The sequence below is a fragment of the Aplosporella prunicola genome, assembly GCF_010093885.1.
Source record: "Aplosporella prunicola CBS 121167 unplaced genomic scaffold K452scaffold_13, whole genome shotgun sequence".
Classification (NCBI taxonomy): domain Eukaryota; kingdom Fungi; phylum Ascomycota; class Dothideomycetes; order Botryosphaeriales; family Aplosporellaceae; genus Aplosporella; species Aplosporella prunicola.
Window position 1 is genome coordinate 228,417 of NW_022983541.1, and position 19,314 is coordinate 247,730.

At 54.3% G+C, this 19,314-nt stretch overlaps 7 protein-coding genes across 7 annotated transcripts; 3 read left to right on the forward strand and 4 right to left on the reverse strand.

Moving 5' to 3' along the window:
* Positions 1-556: 556 nt before the first annotated feature.
* On the reverse strand, positions 557-1,861 carry K452DRAFT_228204 (uncharacterized protein; the record flags this gene model as incomplete). Its single annotated transcript, XM_033536947.1, has 4 exons — positions 557-983; positions 1,035-1,259; positions 1,313-1,517; positions 1,567-1,861. 4 exons carry the CDS (start codon positions 1,859-1,861, stop codon positions 557-559), a joined length of 1,152 nt encoding a protein of 383 aa, XP_033397338.1.
* Positions 1,862-5,363: 3,502 nt separating this feature from the next.
* K452DRAFT_326745 (uncharacterized protein) lies at positions 5,364-6,881 on the reverse strand (the record flags this gene model as incomplete). Its single annotated transcript, XM_033544865.1, has 4 exons — positions 5,364-6,203; positions 6,264-6,479; positions 6,540-6,637; positions 6,698-6,881. 4 exons carry the CDS (start codon positions 6,879-6,881, stop codon positions 5,364-5,366), a joined length of 1,338 nt encoding a protein of 445 aa, XP_033397339.1.
* A 655-nt stretch (positions 6,882-7,536) lies between these two features.
* Positions 7,537-8,512, forward strand: K452DRAFT_31209 (uncharacterized protein). The gene is made up of 2 exons (XM_033543518.1): positions 7,537-7,847; positions 7,944-8,512. The coding sequence occupies exons 1-2, from the start codon at positions 7,708-7,710 to the stop codon at positions 8,377-8,379; spliced, it is 576 nt and encodes a 191-aa protein (XP_033397340.1). The 5' UTR covers positions 7,537-7,707; the 3' UTR covers positions 8,380-8,512.
* Positions 8,513-8,681: 169 nt separating this feature from the next.
* Positions 8,682-9,467, forward strand: K452DRAFT_227913 (uncharacterized protein; the record flags this gene model as incomplete). The annotated part of the gene is made up of 3 exons (XM_033536924.1): positions 8,682-9,052; positions 9,112-9,183; positions 9,257-9,467. 3 exons carry the CDS (start codon positions 8,682-8,684, stop codon positions 9,465-9,467), a joined length of 654 nt encoding a protein of 217 aa, XP_033397341.1.
* Positions 9,468-10,082: 615 nt separating this feature from the next.
* K452DRAFT_298316 (uncharacterized protein) lies at positions 10,083-11,888 on the reverse strand (the record flags this gene model as incomplete). Its single annotated transcript, XM_033542113.1, has 1 exon — positions 10,083-11,888. The coding sequence occupies one exon, from the start codon at positions 11,886-11,888 to the stop codon at positions 10,083-10,085; it is 1,806 nt and encodes a 601-aa protein (XP_033397342.1).
* A 1,599-nt stretch (positions 11,889-13,487) lies between these two features.
* K452DRAFT_308716 (uncharacterized protein) lies at positions 13,488-14,282 on the forward strand (the record flags this gene model as incomplete). The annotated part of the gene is given in 3 exon segments (XM_033543185.1): positions 13,488-14,168; positions 14,188-14,211; positions 14,244-14,282. The coding sequence occupies 3 exon segments, from the start codon at positions 13,488-13,490 to the stop codon at positions 14,280-14,282; spliced, it is 744 nt and encodes a 247-aa protein (XP_033397343.1).
* A 265-nt stretch (positions 14,283-14,547) lies between these two features.
* K452DRAFT_228031 (uncharacterized protein) lies at positions 14,548-18,178 on the reverse strand (the record flags this gene model as incomplete). Its single annotated transcript, XM_033536933.1, has 2 exons — positions 14,548-17,722; positions 17,985-18,178. The coding sequence occupies 2 exons, from the start codon at positions 18,176-18,178 to the stop codon at positions 14,548-14,550; spliced, it is 3,369 nt and encodes a 1,122-aa protein (XP_033397344.1).
* Positions 18,179-19,314: the final 1,136 nt, after the last annotated feature.

Below are 19,314 nucleotides of genomic sequence, written 5' to 3' on the forward strand. Positions count from 1 at the left end.
CTTTTTTGCTCATCGATCGCTCCCCGGCACGCGCGGTCCGGATCTCGGTGGGAAGGTGTTGCGGGGTTGGAGGATCATTGATCAGCACGCCTCCCATCCATGCCCATCTCGCCGGGTCGGCCGTGGCTTGCGGTCTGAGTCGCGGTGTTGAGGCGGAGGCCCCACTGAGGAAGCAGGTCAATTACGTGTTGCGACGTTGCTCTTGATCTCTTGGCTTGGTTAATGGAGAGTTGAAATTACGCTGTTACGAGGCAGTGTTGTGCGTTTGGGTTGCTATTTTTTTTCACTGTGTGCGAAGACTTTTCAGGGGAAGCGAGCTCCGGGTCACATATGTGTGTTTGTGTTTGTCGAAATACTGAGTTGAAGACGATGCTTTTTGCATCGGATTTATAACTGTTCCGGCTCGTCGACCGTTCGTAATTAAATGTCTAAACAAAAGAAATGCTTAAGTGGTATCTTTGAAAAAAGGGCTTTTTCTTGTGTATCACAAGTCCCGCGCTGCTGATGCTCTCTTCCCATAACTAATGATCCCGTGCTCATTACTCCATCAATCAAATCAGCCAGTCCTGTATCGGCCTTCCGGGTCCCAATGATCCTTGACAATGGGCATATCGTCGTCGTACATACGCGTGCTGTTCTGGTCTTCCTTTGTGCTCGAGTTGGACAGCTGGTCGGAGTCCATTGCGATCTTGAAGTCCGGGTTCGCAACGCTGCTGTGGACGACGACCTCCTGTGTCTTCTGAATACCCTTTCCATCGAAGATGAATTCTGGATCGGCGCAGTGCGCGGCGGTTGTTGTGGTGAGCTCGACGCCCGTCCGTCCGCCAGAGCCGGACTTGCTGTCGGTAACGAATTCCCCGCGGGCGGTGTTGCGGCCGCGTCTCTTGGCCGCCGTAGAAATGGCGATTTTACGGATAAGTGCAGCCATGGTCATTTCGATGTTGAGCTTGATGAGGTACGCGAGAGGGTGGAATTGAATGTAGCTGTATCTTGTAAGTGGTCATTCTTCTGCGGTCTTTGGATAGGAGACTTACACAAAGCTGTTGGGGATCGACATGGCGGCGATAATCATAACATCGCACAGGAGCGACAAGAAGATGATGCGGATATTGAACTTGAGCAGAGAGTTGTACTTTTGTAATCCGTTGTGCACGAGGTTCTTCTTGACGGCGGAGATAAAGTAGGCGTTAAGTACGGCGTCTATCACCAGGTAGATGACCTTTTCGCAACGATCCCAGACTTCGTTGATTTTGATATATCTGCAGAGATGATTAGTGGGGTTTTTGACGATAGTTTAAAGGAGTGATCGAACCTTTCAGAAATCTGCAACCGGGCTGGAATCCAGACGTTGAAAACGCTGATGTTGATCAACGTGACCACTATCGCCGTACCAATCATGATGGATTTGGCTTTGTCCCGAGACAAGGAGATGACGCGCACACGGTTGATGATGATTTGAAGGAGCAGCTGAACCTGGACACACCACCATACCAAGATGAAAAAGTAGAAGACAAAACCTGGTACTCTGTTAGTAAAATTCCATGATAACTGACATAACAAACTTACTGGGATGGATCCATTTCATTATGAAGCACCAGCATTGCAAGCCCATCGCAAAGCAAACACAAAGCTCTATCCATATCATCCAGACATATGTGCTCTCTAGAGGATTCCGAGCGCGTCTGGTCTGAGTGATTGCTTGCCAGATACAGATTCCGGTCCAGACAACGGTAAGTCCCCATACTACCGATGCGGCAGCAAGATCCCCGGTGGTGATTTTTTCGGGCACATAGTTTTTTGATATGAGAGGACCGATGGCCCCCGGCTCGAAGCCGGAGGAGCGGGGGAAAAGGACAGGCATGGGTATAGAGAGCGAAAAAAGAGCGCAAGAAGGGTATCAATTGCCGGGACCAGGTAGAATATTTGGCTTGTTGGCGGGGTCGGACGAAACGAGAGCTGATCCAGTGATAAATCTTCAGGAAGCAGATGTCCGCGATCTTCTATATTACGAAAGGGCTGTTGGAAGCATTGGTACGTTCGGCCAAGTGCGGGACGCTAAGAGCAGCCGTCTTCACGACCAAGTTAGCTCTCGGGCATCAGTCCAGGCTTAAGCACGCGCACGCCCCTAAGCGCTGCGGGAGGCTTCATTGCACCCACATGCAACGCTACTGGTGACGGACTGAATGGCTATCAAACTCGACAATTTGATTGCTACTCACGATAACGGTAGTGCAGTAGCCTTTCGTTGAGGTGCTATGAAGTGTCCGGAGGATCCGGAAAGGCCGTAGGATCGATAGGATGAACGGGACGCACAATCCCATGGAGGGCCTATTGGGGAATGCTTGCTAGCAATCTCATCTCGTCGCTGCAGCTCCTGTGAGAGCGATCCGGATGAGGGAGGCGTGGCCTTCGGGACGGAACATGGCATCCATGATCTGCCGTCAAGAGGTCCCGGCGCCCCAGACGCAGGCTAGTAGGGCCGATGCCGCCTGGAATTGCTTTGAGGCTCGCCGTTAGAAGTCGTGCATTTTAGCTTTTGCAATACTACTCGAGTAAGGTCTGTAGGTGGTTTTGGAGGCTGGTGAAAATAATCTGTCAAGTTCTGGGGCTGTCTTTGACTAGTATTGATTTTTTCTTGAAATTTTTTTTTTTTTTTTTTTTTTTTTTTTTTTTTTTTTTTTTTTTTTTTTTTGACTCCTATTTCCAACTCACAGTGTGCCATCCATGGCAGGCTCTGCCTTTGATTCAAACATGAACATCGGCCCTCGAGTCACTCCTAAGATGGAGCCGCCGAGAGAAAGCGCTCGGAAGGAGGCCTTAAAACGCGCATCACCGAAGCACACGACTCTCGATGCTGCGTGCAACACAGATCAAAGGTTTTGGTGTGAAGCGGACGGTGACTTGTGGCTGATGATGGAGGAGGTAGTAGATTGGTTGGTGGAGGTTATTTTTTGGTCCGCGATGTGCCATTTGCGGAGACGAGCGGGCCAACCCCGGCTCTCGCCTAATGAGGTCGATCAGCATCCAGACTAAACTGCGATCCCGACTTTGGATTAAGGCCGTAATGACAAGTGCCAATAATTGCCCCGAATGTAACCGCCTACGCAGCCTGGCAGGGAATTTTCCTCCGTGCCCTCTCCACAGAACCGCAGCAGGGGAGGGGCAGATCCAGATCCTTCCCGAGATGCACGAGGCCCGACAACGTGCCTTGAACGCTGCGTCATTGCTTATGCACGCAACGGGGCCCGAGACGAAAGAACTTTTCGCTAGGGAATTCTCGTCGACCGTTGTGGCCTTTTTCTGCTCTACGAAATAAACTAGAGTCCCTTGTCGCGGGTCTACCGCCCCTAACCTCCACACAAACTGCTGTGGCGGTGCAGCTAAACAGAACGCAGCAGCTTTGAGCGCTATCTGCAAGAAAAAACACTTGCAGGCCTCCAATCATCACTGTCCACGGGCTCTTGGCACATCGAGGACCCTGGGCCCCTGAGGGACGCCTCCGGTGGCTTGCCGCCCGCTAACCGGGTGTACCTGCTCCAGCTAGGATTGCCGCTGGCTGAAAGAAGCTGACTACTCATGATAGCCTCGAAAAGAGGGCGGTGCCAGAATTTTAAGGTTTTATTTTCTTCGTTCGCCGTCGCAAGCTGTCGTCGATCGATCGGACGCGTGGACGGTGAAAACTGCAAATAGACCTGGTGCTGGGTGAAGAAGACACCAAGGAGCACAAGGAGGTTTAGCAAGTTCACCAGGAAGTCCATGTTACTATCGTTCAGCTTTGTATGGAGCTCTTTTGCGTTGATAGATGGTTTCTCATTCCTATCAGCTCTTGAGGGCCGGCCGCAGTTCACTGTCACGGATTGATCTAGCCCATGTAACCACAAAGTATCTGAGACACAGTGGCAGCGAAGATGCAACGGTGTTCATCGCCACATGTCAACAGAACATTAAGCTTTTCACACAGATGTTTTCCAGGGGGAGAAAAACCTTGTGAAATTCGACCGTATTCACTGTAGTCGCCTCTATCCTCATCAGAGTACGTGGCCTTCCTATCATCACGGCCACCCATCCACGAGCAACTCAAGGTTTGCTGCCTGAGAGGATGCACTATATCATACAGGATAACACTTATATTGAAAAGAGTGGATAAGAGTTAGTGCAGGAGTTCTAGTGCAATTACCAAGCACTTCGGTCTGAGTAGTCACTTCTTTCCTATACCGTATACTACATTCGGCCTCTAGAAATGCTAACGATGATTTGCAAAACCCCAACTAATTGGACGTAGTTATCATCCTTCACTGTTCCTTTGACAGAGTTCTGGGTCAGGAGTCGCAAAAGGATGACTGCTTGGGCCAAGTTGTATGGAGCTAAAGAGAATATGATTGCGGGGTTTTCAAGACGTCTGGGCCTCGTGTCGGAGTTTTGAACTTGCTTCCTTCCGAGGCCTGTGCCCGGAGGCAGTGCCGTGTGAGTGTTTCTCCGGACCTACCAAGGAGGCTTGGGCTAGTGTACTTGGACTCACACTGACCAATCTTCGAGTTCAGCTCTCAACAGTGTTGATCTTAGCAAAAGGAGAACGCGACTGTGTGCGCAAACTATTGCGTCAATCAGTTGTGGATCTTCAACTCCCTTTTCGTGACTAATAGGGAGAGTCGCTCAAGCATCTGGACACTGTTATCGTCAAACATCACTCATTTCACGGCTTCCGGACTTACAAGAGTACGACGGAGTTACATTTACCCCTTTCACTATCAAGGATATGCATTGGTTGCGAGCCCAGAAAACAGCAAGACCGCAAAGAAGCAAGGTCGCAAAAAAGCAAGACCACAAGCAGCAGGACCACAATGAGGCAGGACTGCAAAGCAGTAAGACCACAAAACAACAATTATTCAAACTAGCAACTACACATCCCGTCAGCTCCACAAAGCATCAACTCCACAAGCAACCACACAAACCATCAAATCCCCCATCTAACAAACCGACGCACACTGCATTTTCTCCAACATCAATACAGCCCACCACCAGCATCCCTCCTTCCCAACCCTCCACAGCCCCTTCTCAAGCACACAACACAACACCCAACCTCCACAGCGCCCACAGTATATACCCATGCTGACGTCAGGGAAGAAGTGAGGTTATCTGAGGTCATTCATATGCAAGTGCTTGCAGGCAGCAGACGTGAATTCATGAGTATTGCTGAGTGGTAGAACACACCACATTAGCAAGAGTGCAAGTACAGTAGAGTATCGTACAGTTTAGTCTAGGCCAAAACACCAGTCTATCATATCATATCCTCATCAACAGCAGCGACAGTAGCAGTAGCAGCGGTAGCAACAACAACGCCACACACGCACATATACACACATCTACAACCCCCTCTTCGCGCACCTCCCCAACACGCTCAACCCACCCAACGCAGCACTAACCCCAGTAAAGACAATCAACGAGCCAAAGCCGGTACCAAACGCCCAACCAGCACTCCACTTACCCGCCTGGACCAGGGCCTCGCTCAGCGGGCCGGACGAGACATTACCGATGCCACGACCAGCGGCCAAGCAGGCAAACACCAAGCAAGGGTCGACGCTGCCGTTCTTGCGGACAACGACGTCGCGCATAACGCCTGGCCAGGTGGAGGTGAAGCTGCCGGCAAAGAGGCCGTACACGATGCAGAAGACGTACAGGAGGGGGAGATTGAGGGCGCCGCCCCAGAGCAGGAAGACGCCGACGGTGCTGCCGAGCGTCGAGATGAGGATGCAGGTGACGACGTCGAGGCGGTCGATCATGGCGCCCATGGCGATGCAGCCGAGCACGCTGGAGAGGTTGAACAGCACGATTGTGAGGGTGGAGAGGACCGCGTTGGCGTGCAGTACGCTGCGCGCGTATGTCGGCAGGTAGATGCTTGGCAGGAAGAAGCCGAGGGCCTCGAGGATGTTGCCCGCTTGCAGCAGCGGGAACGGCGCGCTCCACAGGAACGTCACGTCGAAGCGCCGCGTGCGCGGTGCTTGGCTGAGCGGGAGCCGCGGCTTCACGTAGTACAGCAGCGGCGCGATGAGGATGAACACCGAGATGCTCCAGATCCGGAGGGTCGTTTGCCAGCCGTATGTGTCGAGGAGCCATTGCAGGAGGAAGGGGAGGATGACGCCCGAGATGCCCGTCCCGGCCCACATTATGCCAAAGGCGAAGCCTTTGCGGGTTACGAACCATTCCTGCTAAGAGTTAGTTTGAAGGTGTTCGCTGTCTGGCCGTCGTCGGGTCTGGTTACTTGCCTCCATGTATAGGATGGTAGGGGCGTAGACCAGGCTGCCACCCACGGCGTAGGCGATGCCTTGAGTGATGATCAGGTGCGCGACAGTGGTCGAGAAAGTGCTCAGCGCCAGTCCCAGACACATGATGACAAGGCCGACGCTGCTGGCCCATCGCTTGAAGCGAGGGAACGCCTGCAGGGCCGGGAAGACGATGGGCAGGTCCAGGTACATTATACCCTAGCAGTCTGCAATCAGCAACAGCACCACCACAAAACCGCCAAGGTCAGTTCAACCCACCATCGCACATGTTCCCACGACGGCAATATTCGCCGACCCAGCAAACGGCTCATGCGAACTATAGTAGTCCTGGAACACACCAAACGTAAAGCCGAATCCTGCCCACTACCGTATCAGCAACAGAGCCATCAATTCTCAATGGCAACGCTCCAACTCACCCCACACCAACGCCTCGATGGCGAAGCACGCAGCGAGGAACAGCCAGGCGTCCTTCCCCCGGTCGACGGGCGGCAGCTGGAACTCGATGTGGTCGGCGTGCGCGTCCTGGAACGTCGGGGTGGAGGTGCCGTCGTCGTTGTCGGTGTTCTCCGCCGAGCGGCCCAGCGCACGCAGCTCGAGCATGCTGTCATCGAGAGCGGGCGCTGACGTGGCCATGGCGACGTTGACGGTGCTGGACTCGGCGGTAGTTGTCGCGGTGGTAGCCATGGCTGCTGATTCTTGCGGATGGCGTCGCGTGCGAGGCAATTCAGAGTTTTTGTCTATTTATTGCCTACCTAGGCGCCAGACCGCAGTGAGTCAATGATTTGTGTCTCTGGCTCCGCATGTCGAGCAAAGGGCGCAGTGCCGCTAGCGACGGTACCTGTGCGGCTGTCAGGCTGTACCCCGCATAGCGCGAGGGCAGAGCCGCAGGGGCAGGATCCACACAGTCCATGACTGCCAACGAACAATCATGGTGCTATGGAGATGATGGCTGATGAGTGGCCAGATGAGCACGCTATTTCGTCACACCCTAGCTGCCCCGGTAGTGAAGGATTCGCCATTGTGGGATGCGTGGAGCTCGTTGCTCGATTGACCGCGTATTGTACGTTTATCAGACAACGGGCCCGCAGCAGTTGATGAAAATTCGAGTCAAAATGCTAGGTAGATGAGATAATGGGTGGTGCGTTATCACGCATGGAGCATCGACATGTCGGAGGCATTGATGGACCGAGCGCCGAAGTCGCTGCCCGTGCCAAGCCTTTCTCCGTCGCTCGCTCGCACACACCACGCTCAACCACCCCCGCCCATAGACACGGTTACGCTGGCTGACGGCGCTCAGGCCGTGGTGATTAGCTAGATTTATCTAGCTATCTACTCCTAAATGCTACCACAAGCAGCACTCAGTGCAAAACATGTCCTTTGCAAAGTGCCGTCATAGCCGCCCGGAGGGCACACTACCAATGACCCCATGCCGCAGCACCTGGGCTACGGATTTGAAATACCTCTCCTTACTCTACCAAGTCACGCTCAACATCCACCACGACACCCGCACACGCGCCGCCTTCCTGGCTGGGGAGGATGCACATTGTTATTGAGTGAGAGATTTAGGTAGGTGGTGGTGGTTTTGCCGTCAATAGGCTCTTGATCCGTTTGCCGAAGTTGCTGTGCTTTTATTAAGTCCTGTAAACCACTGACGTTCGCCAGGCCACAGTCGGGATGCCGGGCGTTGGCGGTGCCGGGAGGATTACTGGACGTCCGATGGAAGGATCGTATATCCGGATTCCTCAGACCACACTCGGGCGTTAGGGTGGTTGCATCGGGACAAACACCCGGCGGACTAATTATGCGAGGCCGGGACGAGACCGCCCGCCCCGCCTCAAGGCACTCTATCCAGACGGTTTGGGCGACCTCAGGAGGTGGGGTAGAGCCAAAGCGGGCATGGCTACCTCCTTTCCAGCAGCATCATCAAGGGATCGGGATGGTCGGAAGTTGGAAGTGTGCTGTTTCTCCACCAACTCGACCAGGTAGTTATCCTTTCCGAAATGCGCGACAGATCAGATCCCCGACGATCCGCCGTACCGCGCGACAATTATGCTTAAGACGTAGAAGCACCAATAACGGCAAGATGTTGTTTGGATAAGCGAGGTAAACCGTATACAGGGAAACAATGTGGGGTGATTGGTTTGTTTCACCTTCCGCCGAACACGATCATTAGGTACTGGCCCGAGTATGCGTTTCAAGTAGAATAGGGCGTCCAAAGCACAGTCCCCTACAAAACATATATATCTCTTCTTTCCCTATCGAGTATTCCCATCGCTCATCCTTTCACCCCGCACTGGTTGCTTCCATTCCTTCATTCAATTCACCAAGTCTCTCTCTCTCTCACACACACACATTAGCACCAAGATGCTCTTCTCGCTCGCCGCGCTCTCCTCTCTGGCCATGGCGGCCCCGGCCGCCGCAGCCAACACCAAGCGCATGGACACATGGGGCGGGTCGCTGTCGCTCGGCCCGGCCAAGGCCAACATCAAGCACTCCGTGACGACGATAATCCCGGGCCCGGCGCCGAACCCGCAGACGGGCGAGCTGTTCCTGTGGCCGGGCATGAGCAACGGCACCGGCGACCTCGTCCAGACCACCATCGAGTCGTGGTCCGATGGCAACTGGTGCGGCGGCACCGACGACGAGTGGTGCGTCCGCGCTAGCTTGTTCGGTGGCTTTGGCCAGAAAGACGGCCCTGCTGCGTCCGTGTCCAAGGACATGAAGGTCAAGATCGAGTATACGCTGGAGAGCGACGGCGAGACTTGGACCCAGTATGCACACACTTGCTTCCCTGTTCTTCACTGGCGTTTGGCTAATTTTGGCGGCACAGGATGGTCACGGACGCCGACACGGGCAAGCAGCTCTCGACCTTCTCCTACGCCTCCGGCCCGTACATGACTGGGTAAGCAGCGCGCGCCCCGCCGCCTTGCGTCTTTTGTTTCCTTTTTGGATTGCTGACGCTGAAATCCGCACAGCTGGGGCACCGGCACCGAGTGCGACGACGGCTGCAGCGGCACCATCGCCGAGCAGAAATACATCAACACGAAGATCACGCTCGACGCCCCGGACAAGACCTTCATCGACACGCTGTCCACGGCCGGCGGCGCCACGTACGAGGGCCTGAAGATGAGCGACGATGGCACCGTGCTGACCATCGATACCATTACCATTCCTGCTATGGAGTAGATGCTATTTTTAGCGTTGCTGTGATGGGGTTGGGGGCTTGATGTCGTCTTTTTAAATGCTTTGATTATAGCCTGATTTATATTATTTATTTGGAGGCCAACATTGCTAGCGCGATCCTGCTGAATCATGAGTTGTTTTCGTGATAGCGCGGACTTTGTAGTCTGTGAAAATCATGGATTCAAAGCCGGGTAAGGCTTTGGTGGGTGGGTTGTTTGGTGCGAGATGGACTTGGGCTAGATGGTGTGGAGGGGTGTGAATTAGGGGAAGTGGATGATAGGTGAAAAGAACAAGGGTATGGGAAAGAGGCATTTTAGTCTCAAGACTTGATCGTGTTGAGTTTCATCTTCATGTAACTCAACAGCACCAGAAAGCAATTTAGAAGACGATACTTGATGGTGAACACTAGAATCACTGGACGTTGGGTTATGTAGAATTGTCTCCATTTATACCTGCGAGGTTGTTTTGGAATCGCTACCTAACCTGTGTTTGCAACTTTCTTTCGGAGCTGTGGTGATGTCAATTGCCAATTGATCATTCAAAGAAAGTGGTGTTTAAGCAAAGCCAAATACCAGATGAAGAGGGAGGTTTGGCAAGGGCTGGCCCCTTGGAACTGTCTCACTCATCTTCTTGCTTGATTTCCTGCTTAATTTCCGGTTCTTTGTCTTTCTCGCCATTTTGGCCGTTGTCTTTGTGATTATCTCCCTGGCCTTCTTGATTTTCGGCTTGCTGGCCCTCTTGGTTGTCAGGTCGCTGACCGTCTTGATTGTTGGTTTGTTGACCCCCTTGATTGGCATCTTGTTGGTCAGCTTGCTGACCTTCTTGTGGGCCGCCTTCCTCGCCATCTTCGCCACCTTCGCCTCCCTCCTCGCTGCTTTCCTTTAGTGTCTTGCGGTGGACATTGATCTTCCGGCTGTCCTTTTCACCCTCACGCCAGGCCTTCTTATCACTGGCGCCAGCATGTTTCTTTCCCTTGTAGAGCTTGACTCCCTTGGTTTTGAGGAAATCATCTGCAACGTGCATAGCAGTGTCGTGGAAGAGAATCAACTGCTGCTTAGACTTCCATCCCGCATTGAGTTGTTCAGGCTCAGGCTCAGGTGGAAGAGAGTCTGCCGGCGGCGCTGTCGGGTCACGAGCTGCAGGTTGGACGGTCGGATCGCGGGCGGCGGGAATGTGCATAATGGAGGGCTGGCGCGCCTCCTCTTTCACGCGGATTGATGTCTGGGCGTTTTTCAGGAGGTAGTCTACCTCGTCATCGATGTTGGTGAACACAGGCGCCTGTTCTACGCGCTCCGGGTTGGTGAAGTTCGTTTCGGCTCCAAAGTCCGTATCATCGTCCGAGTCGTCTGGAGGGTTCTGCGTGTTATCATCCTCAGGTCTTTCATCCTCATTTTGCTCTTCACTCGTATCTTGCACTTCGGTATTGAAATCGTTCATGGAGGTGTCTGAATCAGAGTCGGAAACGGAGTCGGAGTCGAAAGCAGAGCCAGGGTTGGAAGCGGGGTCAGAGTCAGAATCAATGGATATTACCGTCTTTGTTGGAGAGGCAGGTTTGTCTTTGGTAGCAGCACCATTGGTCTGCGTGTCGTCTACGTCTTCGACTCCAGCTTGGTTTGAATCGAAATTGAGTCGATTTAGTTCCTTTTGGCGCTGGGCAATCTCTTCTTTTTCCCTGGCTTCCAACTCCTCTGCCTCAGCCTTCTTGGCCCGTTCCATCTCCTCTTCTTTTTCTTCTTTGGCCATCTTGTTAAGCCCGTAAGAAGCGCCCAAGCAGTAACTATTCTTGGCGGCAATGCCCTTCTTTGGCCTTGCCCAATCAAGAATCAAGTTGTATGCCATCTCGTAGGCCATCGCGGCCAGAACTGTATTGGATGCAATACCGTAGAATGTGATGTTGAGTGAGTAAGTACTGCGAGACTTGGTGGAGAAGTGCTTCACGTCAAAGAATTTCCCCATGGCCCAAGCAAGGTCCCCAATGAACAGTGACTGCCTCACTTGCTTTTTGGAGCCATCAGTGTGGACGACAGAAACAATGCTTCGTCCCCCATGCGTCTTCTTCTCGGCTTCGGTAGCTGTGCTGAGGACCTCGGCCTGGGTGACGTTGTATTGCCCCATGAGCCTTGTGGCCACACGAAGCGCAGCCTTGGCTTCTAACTCAGACGCATCTTTGTGGTTTCCCCTCTCTAAACACTTCTTGATCTTTGCAATTATGTCTGGGTCGATTTTCTCTGATGCCGCAGTTGCGAAATCCTCGGCAAGGTCCTTCACCACGGCCTTATAGAGAGTTGGGGGAAGCGGCTTCTCTTTTGCTATGCGACGCTTCTTCTTGGGACGATCAGAGGCTCGATGGAAGTACTCGTCCGAGGCAAAATCTTGATCCTCTTGATCAGTGAGCCCCGCTGGGACCCGGTCTGGTCTGTCCATGGTGTTCAAAGCTTCCCAACAGTTGCCTTAGTACAAGTGAGGACGTATCGAAAATGTTCGTATGAACGACAGTTGTCTAACAGAAAGGCGTCTAAAACATCGCACAAGAATCGGTTTTTGGCGGTGGCAGACACGGCCTTTGAAAAGTCGGCGTAGCTGAACGTTGATTCGAATGACGATGTGACTCCAGATAAGACGAAGAAGGCGTAGGTGGAGGTAGAACTTGATCGTCGTCACTGCCTCGCTCAGGACAACCTTTGAGTGAGCCCGGAACAGTGGAGCTTGTTTTGCTAAGTCTGGAAGAAGCGTCCCAGTAGCAAAGCGAAAGTTGCTTGAAGGAAAGCCCAGTGTTCGGCTGGGGCAAAAGAGGTGCTGTCGTAATGATCAATGAAGGATTCTTTCAAAGAGAATACCCAGTGCAACGAGCTGAGGCTTCAACCGTCACCGTAGTCTCCAAGCAAGGCTTACCTTTGTCAGAGTTGAAAAGGCGTGTCTCAGTGAACGCGAAAGATGCACTTGAGTGCTCACCACTTCCCAAGTGAGACCCGAGCAGCGGATACCATTGGAAAGCCTGTTGGAGCTGGAGCGCTTCCGGCGCGCGAGAATGCTGCTTTCCAGTTGTCTAGGTGAGAGATGGTGGGGCGATAGGGTGGAGAGGGAGTAAGAAGTAGCGTCGGCGGACGCATCCTTCCGAGAAAAAGATGCAGAAGATGAGCACGACAGAGCCTTAATAGGGAAACAAAGAAACGCCAAACGCAGCAGCAGCGTCATGACGATTAACAGTAAACAGAACGCGCCATGCCGCTGATCTAGGCAGCAAACGCGTGTCCACCGCTCGCGTTTGCTACCACGCGTGTCCGTCTCCACCACGTCCGCACGTTCTCACGTTATCAAGTAGACCGCCAAAAGCAAACAAGTGACAGTTCATAAACGGAACAAACGACATTCCATAAACGGAGTAAGATGTACCGCGTGCACCAATCACAACACCTACGATGCGTTGGAGAGGTGCAGCTTACCCATGTCGCGGTTTCACGCTAACGGGTGGACGCGGCAACGCGGCGGCATGTGACAGGTGATATATCCCCACCTTTTCAATCACGTCGTTCATGGAGTCACTGGGGGCTCCGGACGCAAACCGGAGCTTTCCGGATGTCATATTTTTGCGCTATTTTCAACCTGGTGTTTCTGTGAGGTTGCTGTGTCAACATCACCAAACCAAGGCGATTAAGAAGGAGTTCAGGTGAACGTAGAGCTCCTACCCACCATGAAAGGCCAAGGATAATTTCACCACCTTCTTTGGCTATTTGCACCACTTAATAGGAAAATACCTCTAGCAGTAGGAGGAGATAGAGGAGAAAAATAAGAAAAAAAAGCTAATGCTTTAGCTAGTTGCAGTAGCAGCAACAACAAAAGCACTAAGAGTAGAAGGCAACTAACTGCAAGAGAAGAACGCGAAGCGAAGAGATGCGTGCAGTTTCTACCAGGTAACAAAAATATCTAAGCGGGCAGGCGGTAAAAAGGGCTGGTGAAAATAGCCAGAGGAGGTGATGAAATTATCCTTTGCCGACAAAATAGTACGGACATACAACTGAAGTGATGAGATTCAGCGTACCTATGCCTAAAGCCAGACCGCGATGGCAATATGTAAATAATTATTCGCACCCATCACAAAGCCACCACAATCAACCACCGGCCACCAGCCCAGCAAAGCCAGCACACTCAGCTAGGCCTATCTACCTACCTACGCACCAGCCTTCGCAGTTCCCACCATCCATCCCCTCGCGCAAGCCAAACCTCAAGTCTGATATGCCGAAAAAAGGTACCAGAGCCATCGCCAGCGCCAGCGGCAAACCCCAACGCCCAAACCGGGAGAGAAGAGGAGAGGAGAGGAGAGGAGAGGAAAACGCCAGACAGCAGCAGCAGCAGCAGTCAAGCATCACCAACAACGACGAGGCGCCCAAGACAAGCCAGCAAGCAGCCAACGCGCCCCTCCACCCCCCACCCCCACCCACGCGCACGCGCACGCACACACCAACCCTCTATGCAAACGCCGGCAACGCCTTGCGCCGAAAAAGAAAAAAGCCACACACAGCCACACACCGAGACAGAGAGACAGAAAGAGAACGAGGAGAGGAGGGACAAGCCAGGCAAGACCCATCCGCGCGACGAGAAGCAAGCGACCGACTGATCCCAAAAGGGACAGAAAGACAAAACAAGACAGGCTCGGGCGAGGGCGGCGCGTCGCGGTACCAGGCCCCTGTGTCTTTCTCTGTGTGCGTACGTTTGTGGCGTATAGGGTATGGGTAAGGCTATGGTATGGGTATGTTATGGGGAGTATCATGTGAAACAAAGAAAAAGCAAGCAAACCAGGCGTCGTTGTTAGAGCAGTAAGAATGCAAAAAAGGCTTGGGACAGATGGCGGTGATGTGATGAAGCAGCAGCAGCAGCGTGACAACGACCAAAGCGCGACCGAGATGAAGAAGGGATTTAAACGACTTTATTTGTGCAGACCTCCCGACGCCGTACCGACCAGTCCGTTCGTCCGGCCCGTGTATGAGTTTGTTGCTTTGCAAAAAGGGAAACAGGTACGAGTAGGAGGAGAGAGGGATAGAGAGAGAGAGAGAGAGAGCCCAAGTCATCCAAACCACGCGTGCGTTCAAACGCGGTCGTTCGCAAAGTCCCAGACCTCGCAATCGTCCTCGAAGAAGCCCTCCTCGTCGTCGCCGTCATCCATCTCCGACTTCCTCTTGTTGCGCCGCCGCCTCGTCGTCACCACGACCTGCTCGACTTCCTCATCCCCCTCCTTCATCACTAAACTGCTCATCATGCCGGCAGCGCCCTGGCCTGCCGCGCCCTCGCCGCCCATGACCAGCCCCATCATGTCGTCCGCTAGGGGGTCCTCGTCCTCAAAGGCATAGTAAGAGGGCAGCGAAAGCTTTGCCGAGGGCAGCTCCTCGCCGAACGACCATTCGGTTGCGTCATCGACGTGGCTGTGGTGAACAAGAGCTTGCTGAGATTGGTGCTCCTCCCAGTGGTTGTGCTCCCCGTTCTGCGGCGCTGGCGCTGCCTCTTCGTTTCCGAAGAGGTCAATGCGTCGATCTGTGTGGAAGGGCTGGTAGGGTGTGTTTGCTTCTATTTCGGCGACGGCCAGCGGCTGTGTAAGGTTGCGCTGGCCCTTGTCTCGGTTGACAGTGGGGGCGCGAGGGGTCCAGTATGACTCGGCGGCCTTCTCCGTGCCTGGGAACGGACGTGGTTCCTCGCCTGGCTTGGACTCGAGGTAGTTCATGACGGAGGGTGCGATGCGAGTGTCGCGGATGGGGTTGAGGCTGTATTCCACAAGTTTTCTCTTGTTGATGCGTGTTTGCGCGCCCGTGTTGCGGCTGCGGACTGCCTGGAAGGTGACGCTGTAGATTGTCAAAACACCACCAGCAACAAGGGCAATACGCTCGTGCTTCTTCTTCTTGCTGCTGGCCAGCCAGCGGACAGAGTTGGGGTTGACGCCGTTAGCGAGCGAAGGAAGATGTAGCTTGTTGTCGCCAGCATGCTTCAAGTTGACTGCGGCGCCGGCCATTGTCTTGCCCAGACCCGCTGCGACAGCTTTACCACCCTTAGCACCAGCTGCGGGGGTCATGCTGAGACCGCTAAAGGCAGTTCCGACTCCGCCACCCCGGCTGCGGACCGCGTTTAAAAAGGGTATAGCCTTTCCTGTGATGGTCTGCGCAGCGGAACCGACTTTACCACTGTTCTTCGCGTTTGACGCTGAATCCGCTCCATCTTTGGTCTTCTGTTCATTTGGTTTCCGCGCACGCCTTGGAGGAGGCCACTGGAACGCAGAGGCCGGCATAGGATACATATGGACGGTGCCCTTCTCGGTAAGGATTGCAAGTCTCTTACCCTTGGGCGAAGACCAAGAGACGTCGATAATGTTTGCAATGGTCATCCGCGTGAACTTGACTACCTGACGTACGTGCGAATTCGAAGAGCGAGCAGGGTTGTTGCCAGCCTTGTTGTGGTTGAGGTTATTGAGATCCCAAACGAACTGGTTGTCTCCCTTCTTGCTGAACGTCATGAGCATTAGGCCACTCGGAGAGAATGACAGGAAGCTGCATCCAAGCGGGGAAGAAAACGTCGCAAGAGGGTTGAGAGCATTGCGGCTTCGCGTGATCTCGGCATCTTCCATCCTTTGCAGGCTGAAAATGGACACAAGCGTAGGCTCGTTGCTGGGCTGGCTCGCCGCCTGGCCACCAACTCCATGTGTTGGTGGGAAATAAGGTTGCGGCGGGGGCTGCATTTCCTGCACCGGGACAGCATTCGCCTGTTCGGATTTGTTCCAGTAGTTCTTCCAGGCCGTCATTCCAGTACTAGCTGCCCATTGCATGCCTTTCATGGCCTGCTGGGCCATTTCGCGCGAAGCCTTGCCGATAAAGCTGTCTTCCGGCGCATCCACTTGGCAGGTCGTAGGAGGCGGGGGTGGAGGTGCGTGCGTTGTGATACCAGGAGGCTTCGGGTGCGAAGGCGACAGGAGTGGCATACCGTTGGTGGAGAATATTGAAGACGACGCTGGGGGTACAACTGCCAGCCAGTGCTCACACAGCGCAAACAACGGAACGCCATACGTGCTTGTGGTCTCTGCTTCCACGCTGCTGGCTTCAGTTGAGCTGGCCGCGCTCGAGCTGGGCGTGTGTTCGCGGACTTGAACGGTAGTCCAGACTTTTCCGATGCATCTAAAGCTTCCGGGATTGGCCTCATCTTCCTTTGGGGCAAACACAAAGACTTCTCCGCTAACTCCAGAGGCAACTACCACGAAGCGGCCGTTGGCGGCAATTCGAAGATCGCCAACGGGCGGCGGTGGCTGGAAAAGAGTACTATCCAACGGAACCTTTGCTGACACAGGGACAAGCGCGCTCTTGTACAACGTAGCAACACTCTTTCCGTTCTTCATCGACCAAATCTCAACGGTGGTCTGGTAATGGGATACATCAGTGGCATTATCTGCTAGGACAGAAGCAGGCCTGGTGGGAGGGCTTGATGATCCTTCATTCTCACTGGTACCCGCAGCAGAAGAGGAGCCACTGGGGTTGTGAGTGTCTTTGATGCCGTCAAGTACTGGAGCATGGATGATGAGGGCAATGAGAGGTCTCTCTTCCGCGCATGGGTCGGCAGTATCAGTCCAAGGTAATATCTTGGCGCCGATGACAGCGCCTTTTAGACCTTCAATCCTACCCAAAACGTTCATGTGGCTTCTTCCTACATCAAGCACATCGAGACCGCCCTCATATCCCACCAAGAGAACATTCTGACCGGCGTGCGAGGAAGGTTTGTCGCTGACGGAGTCAAGAGTGTCAAAGCCGCAGAAGTAGCCGTTGGAGCCCGGAAGGAGTTCGCTTTGCGGAGGATCGAGGCCGAAGTCGATCTCTGGTAAACCGTAAAAGTGAGATTGTGGCTCATGCGGAAGTGGAGGCTGACTCGAGTACTTCGAAAACATGGAGGCGCGACGATCCCGTGACGGAGATTGATGTGGGGAGCCTTGAAGCCTACCGCCGAAGCTAGGGTAGTGGTTGGGGTGGCTCAACGGCCGACCGCCGATGGTTGGAGGAGACGGCGAAACACCGTAGCTCTGTCCCGGAGTCAAGCCCGGGGGTGATCCACTGATGCTCCGACCGTTGGAAGCAGGCTGCTGTGCGGCAAAGTAAGGGAGCGACTTGGTCCACTCGTTGGTGTAGTGGGCTGCGGTGGTGGTAGTCGAGCCAAGCGCCTTGATCAAAGGTGAGGTAGTCGGTATGGGAGCGGGAGAGGACGAATACCGCGCGGTAGTCTTGGCGGCGTTTGTTCTAAGCAGCAGGTGTTAGTATGAGGTCGGGCATGGCGTGCAGCTCAGGCGCTGGTGGACAGCGACGACAGGAGCAAAGGTGGGAAGGACGTCGGAGAGCAGACTTGGCCTAGCAGCTTTACACGCTCAGGCATCCAGAGCGGCAGTCTGAGCATGTTTCGACAGCTCAGATAACGCACGGCGTGTGCCTGCTCTCCGCAGTCACCCTCAGAATGTCTCTCGTCCAGGCTCCCCCCGCGCTCACAGCCAAGGTGTTGACTCACATCTCTCTGGGGTAGATTCTCGTAACCCTCTCCCCATACCTGTCTCTTCGCCCAAACTCATATCTGGATATGTTGCGTCCGCGACTCTGCAGGTTCTCGAGACCTCGGGAGCGATTGCGGTGGTGGTTGTATACGTATCCGGCGCTAGGCGGGGGATTGGCAAAGGCAGCTGCGTTATCGGGCGACGAGGGCATGAAATTGATTGCGACGTTTCTGGCCAAGGTTGCGCTCGTCCGGCGGGTGAGAAGGGCGTGCGACGGTGCGCGCCTGCGTGCTGGGACAGGTATGCGGGCAGCAGGTTGGCTGGGCGGGTGCGTATCGGGGCGGTCGGGGTGGAGGAATGCGGGGAAAGCGGCGAGAGATGACGAATGGTGGAGCCGACCAGGCCGGTCGCAGTTTGGGGGTGGTGGTGTTATCCAAGGACGCAGGCAGGCGTGGCGGTTAGGTAGTGTAGCTCTGATAGACGGGGGATTGCGGGATGCGGAGAAGCCGGGCGAAGTCCGAGGGGGATCGGCCGGCTAGCAGCAGGGAACGGGGGGCATGAAGCAGACGCAGTAAAGTGTTGAGGCAGGCGGAGACGTTGTTGAGAGGGGCGGGAAGGTTGGAGGGGCAGTATCACTACAGACTGAGGTGCAGAGAGGGGGGGTTGGTTGCGCAGCATGGGCGGGGAGCTACCTGCTGTACGAATGCAGGCCGTCGCCCACTGCCCCGCGCCAGGGCCGACACGTGAGCTTATCGCGCGCTCCCGTAGCCTCGTCATCCCGCGCGACCCTTTCGTCTTTCACCTTTTGCCTTTCGCCTTTCATCCACCGCGGTCACGAGGCCTCACCGCCATGCCAGCGCCATGCCAGCGCCACGATGGGCTCCCACCCCCCTGACTTGACCGTGACCGCGTCATACTCCATCTCGCCTCCGTGCCTCTCGAATCATGCGCGCCCATCTCACCTCAGCTACCACTGGTCATTTTCTCAATCTCCTGTCATCTGTACATCTGTACCTCGAAGGCCCATCATCCGCTTGGCGGCCAAAGCAAGGAACCATCCCAATGTGCTGCCCAAAGAAGACGCTTTAAGCTCCATCTTCATTCATTCCGCCCGCCACGCCTGAACTACTCCTAACACCGCCACCTTCTCCCTCACCCTCATCCCTTACCTTCAATTTCTGCGCTCCCACCAACACCAGCTCATCATGCCGCAGCAGAAGCACCTGCAAAGTGCCATCGTGGTAGATGTGGCTATGGAGTTGCTTCTGCGCCTGTTCGTAGAGATGTGCCTCCAGACCTTCCCCCAGTCCAGTCTCCATCTGCGCCCAGTCTCGCATCTCACGGAAG

Bases quoted from the DNA above. Each gene is read 5' to 3' on its own strand.
- K452DRAFT_31209 (XM_033543518.1), top strand. From the start codon at position 7,708: ATGCCGCAGCACCTGGGCTACGGATTTGAAATACCTCTCCTTACTCTA. The intron at 7,848-7,943 runs GTAGGTGGTGGT...GACGTTCGCCAG, and splicing joins TTATTGAGTGAGAGATTTAG to GCCACAGTCGGGATGCCGGG.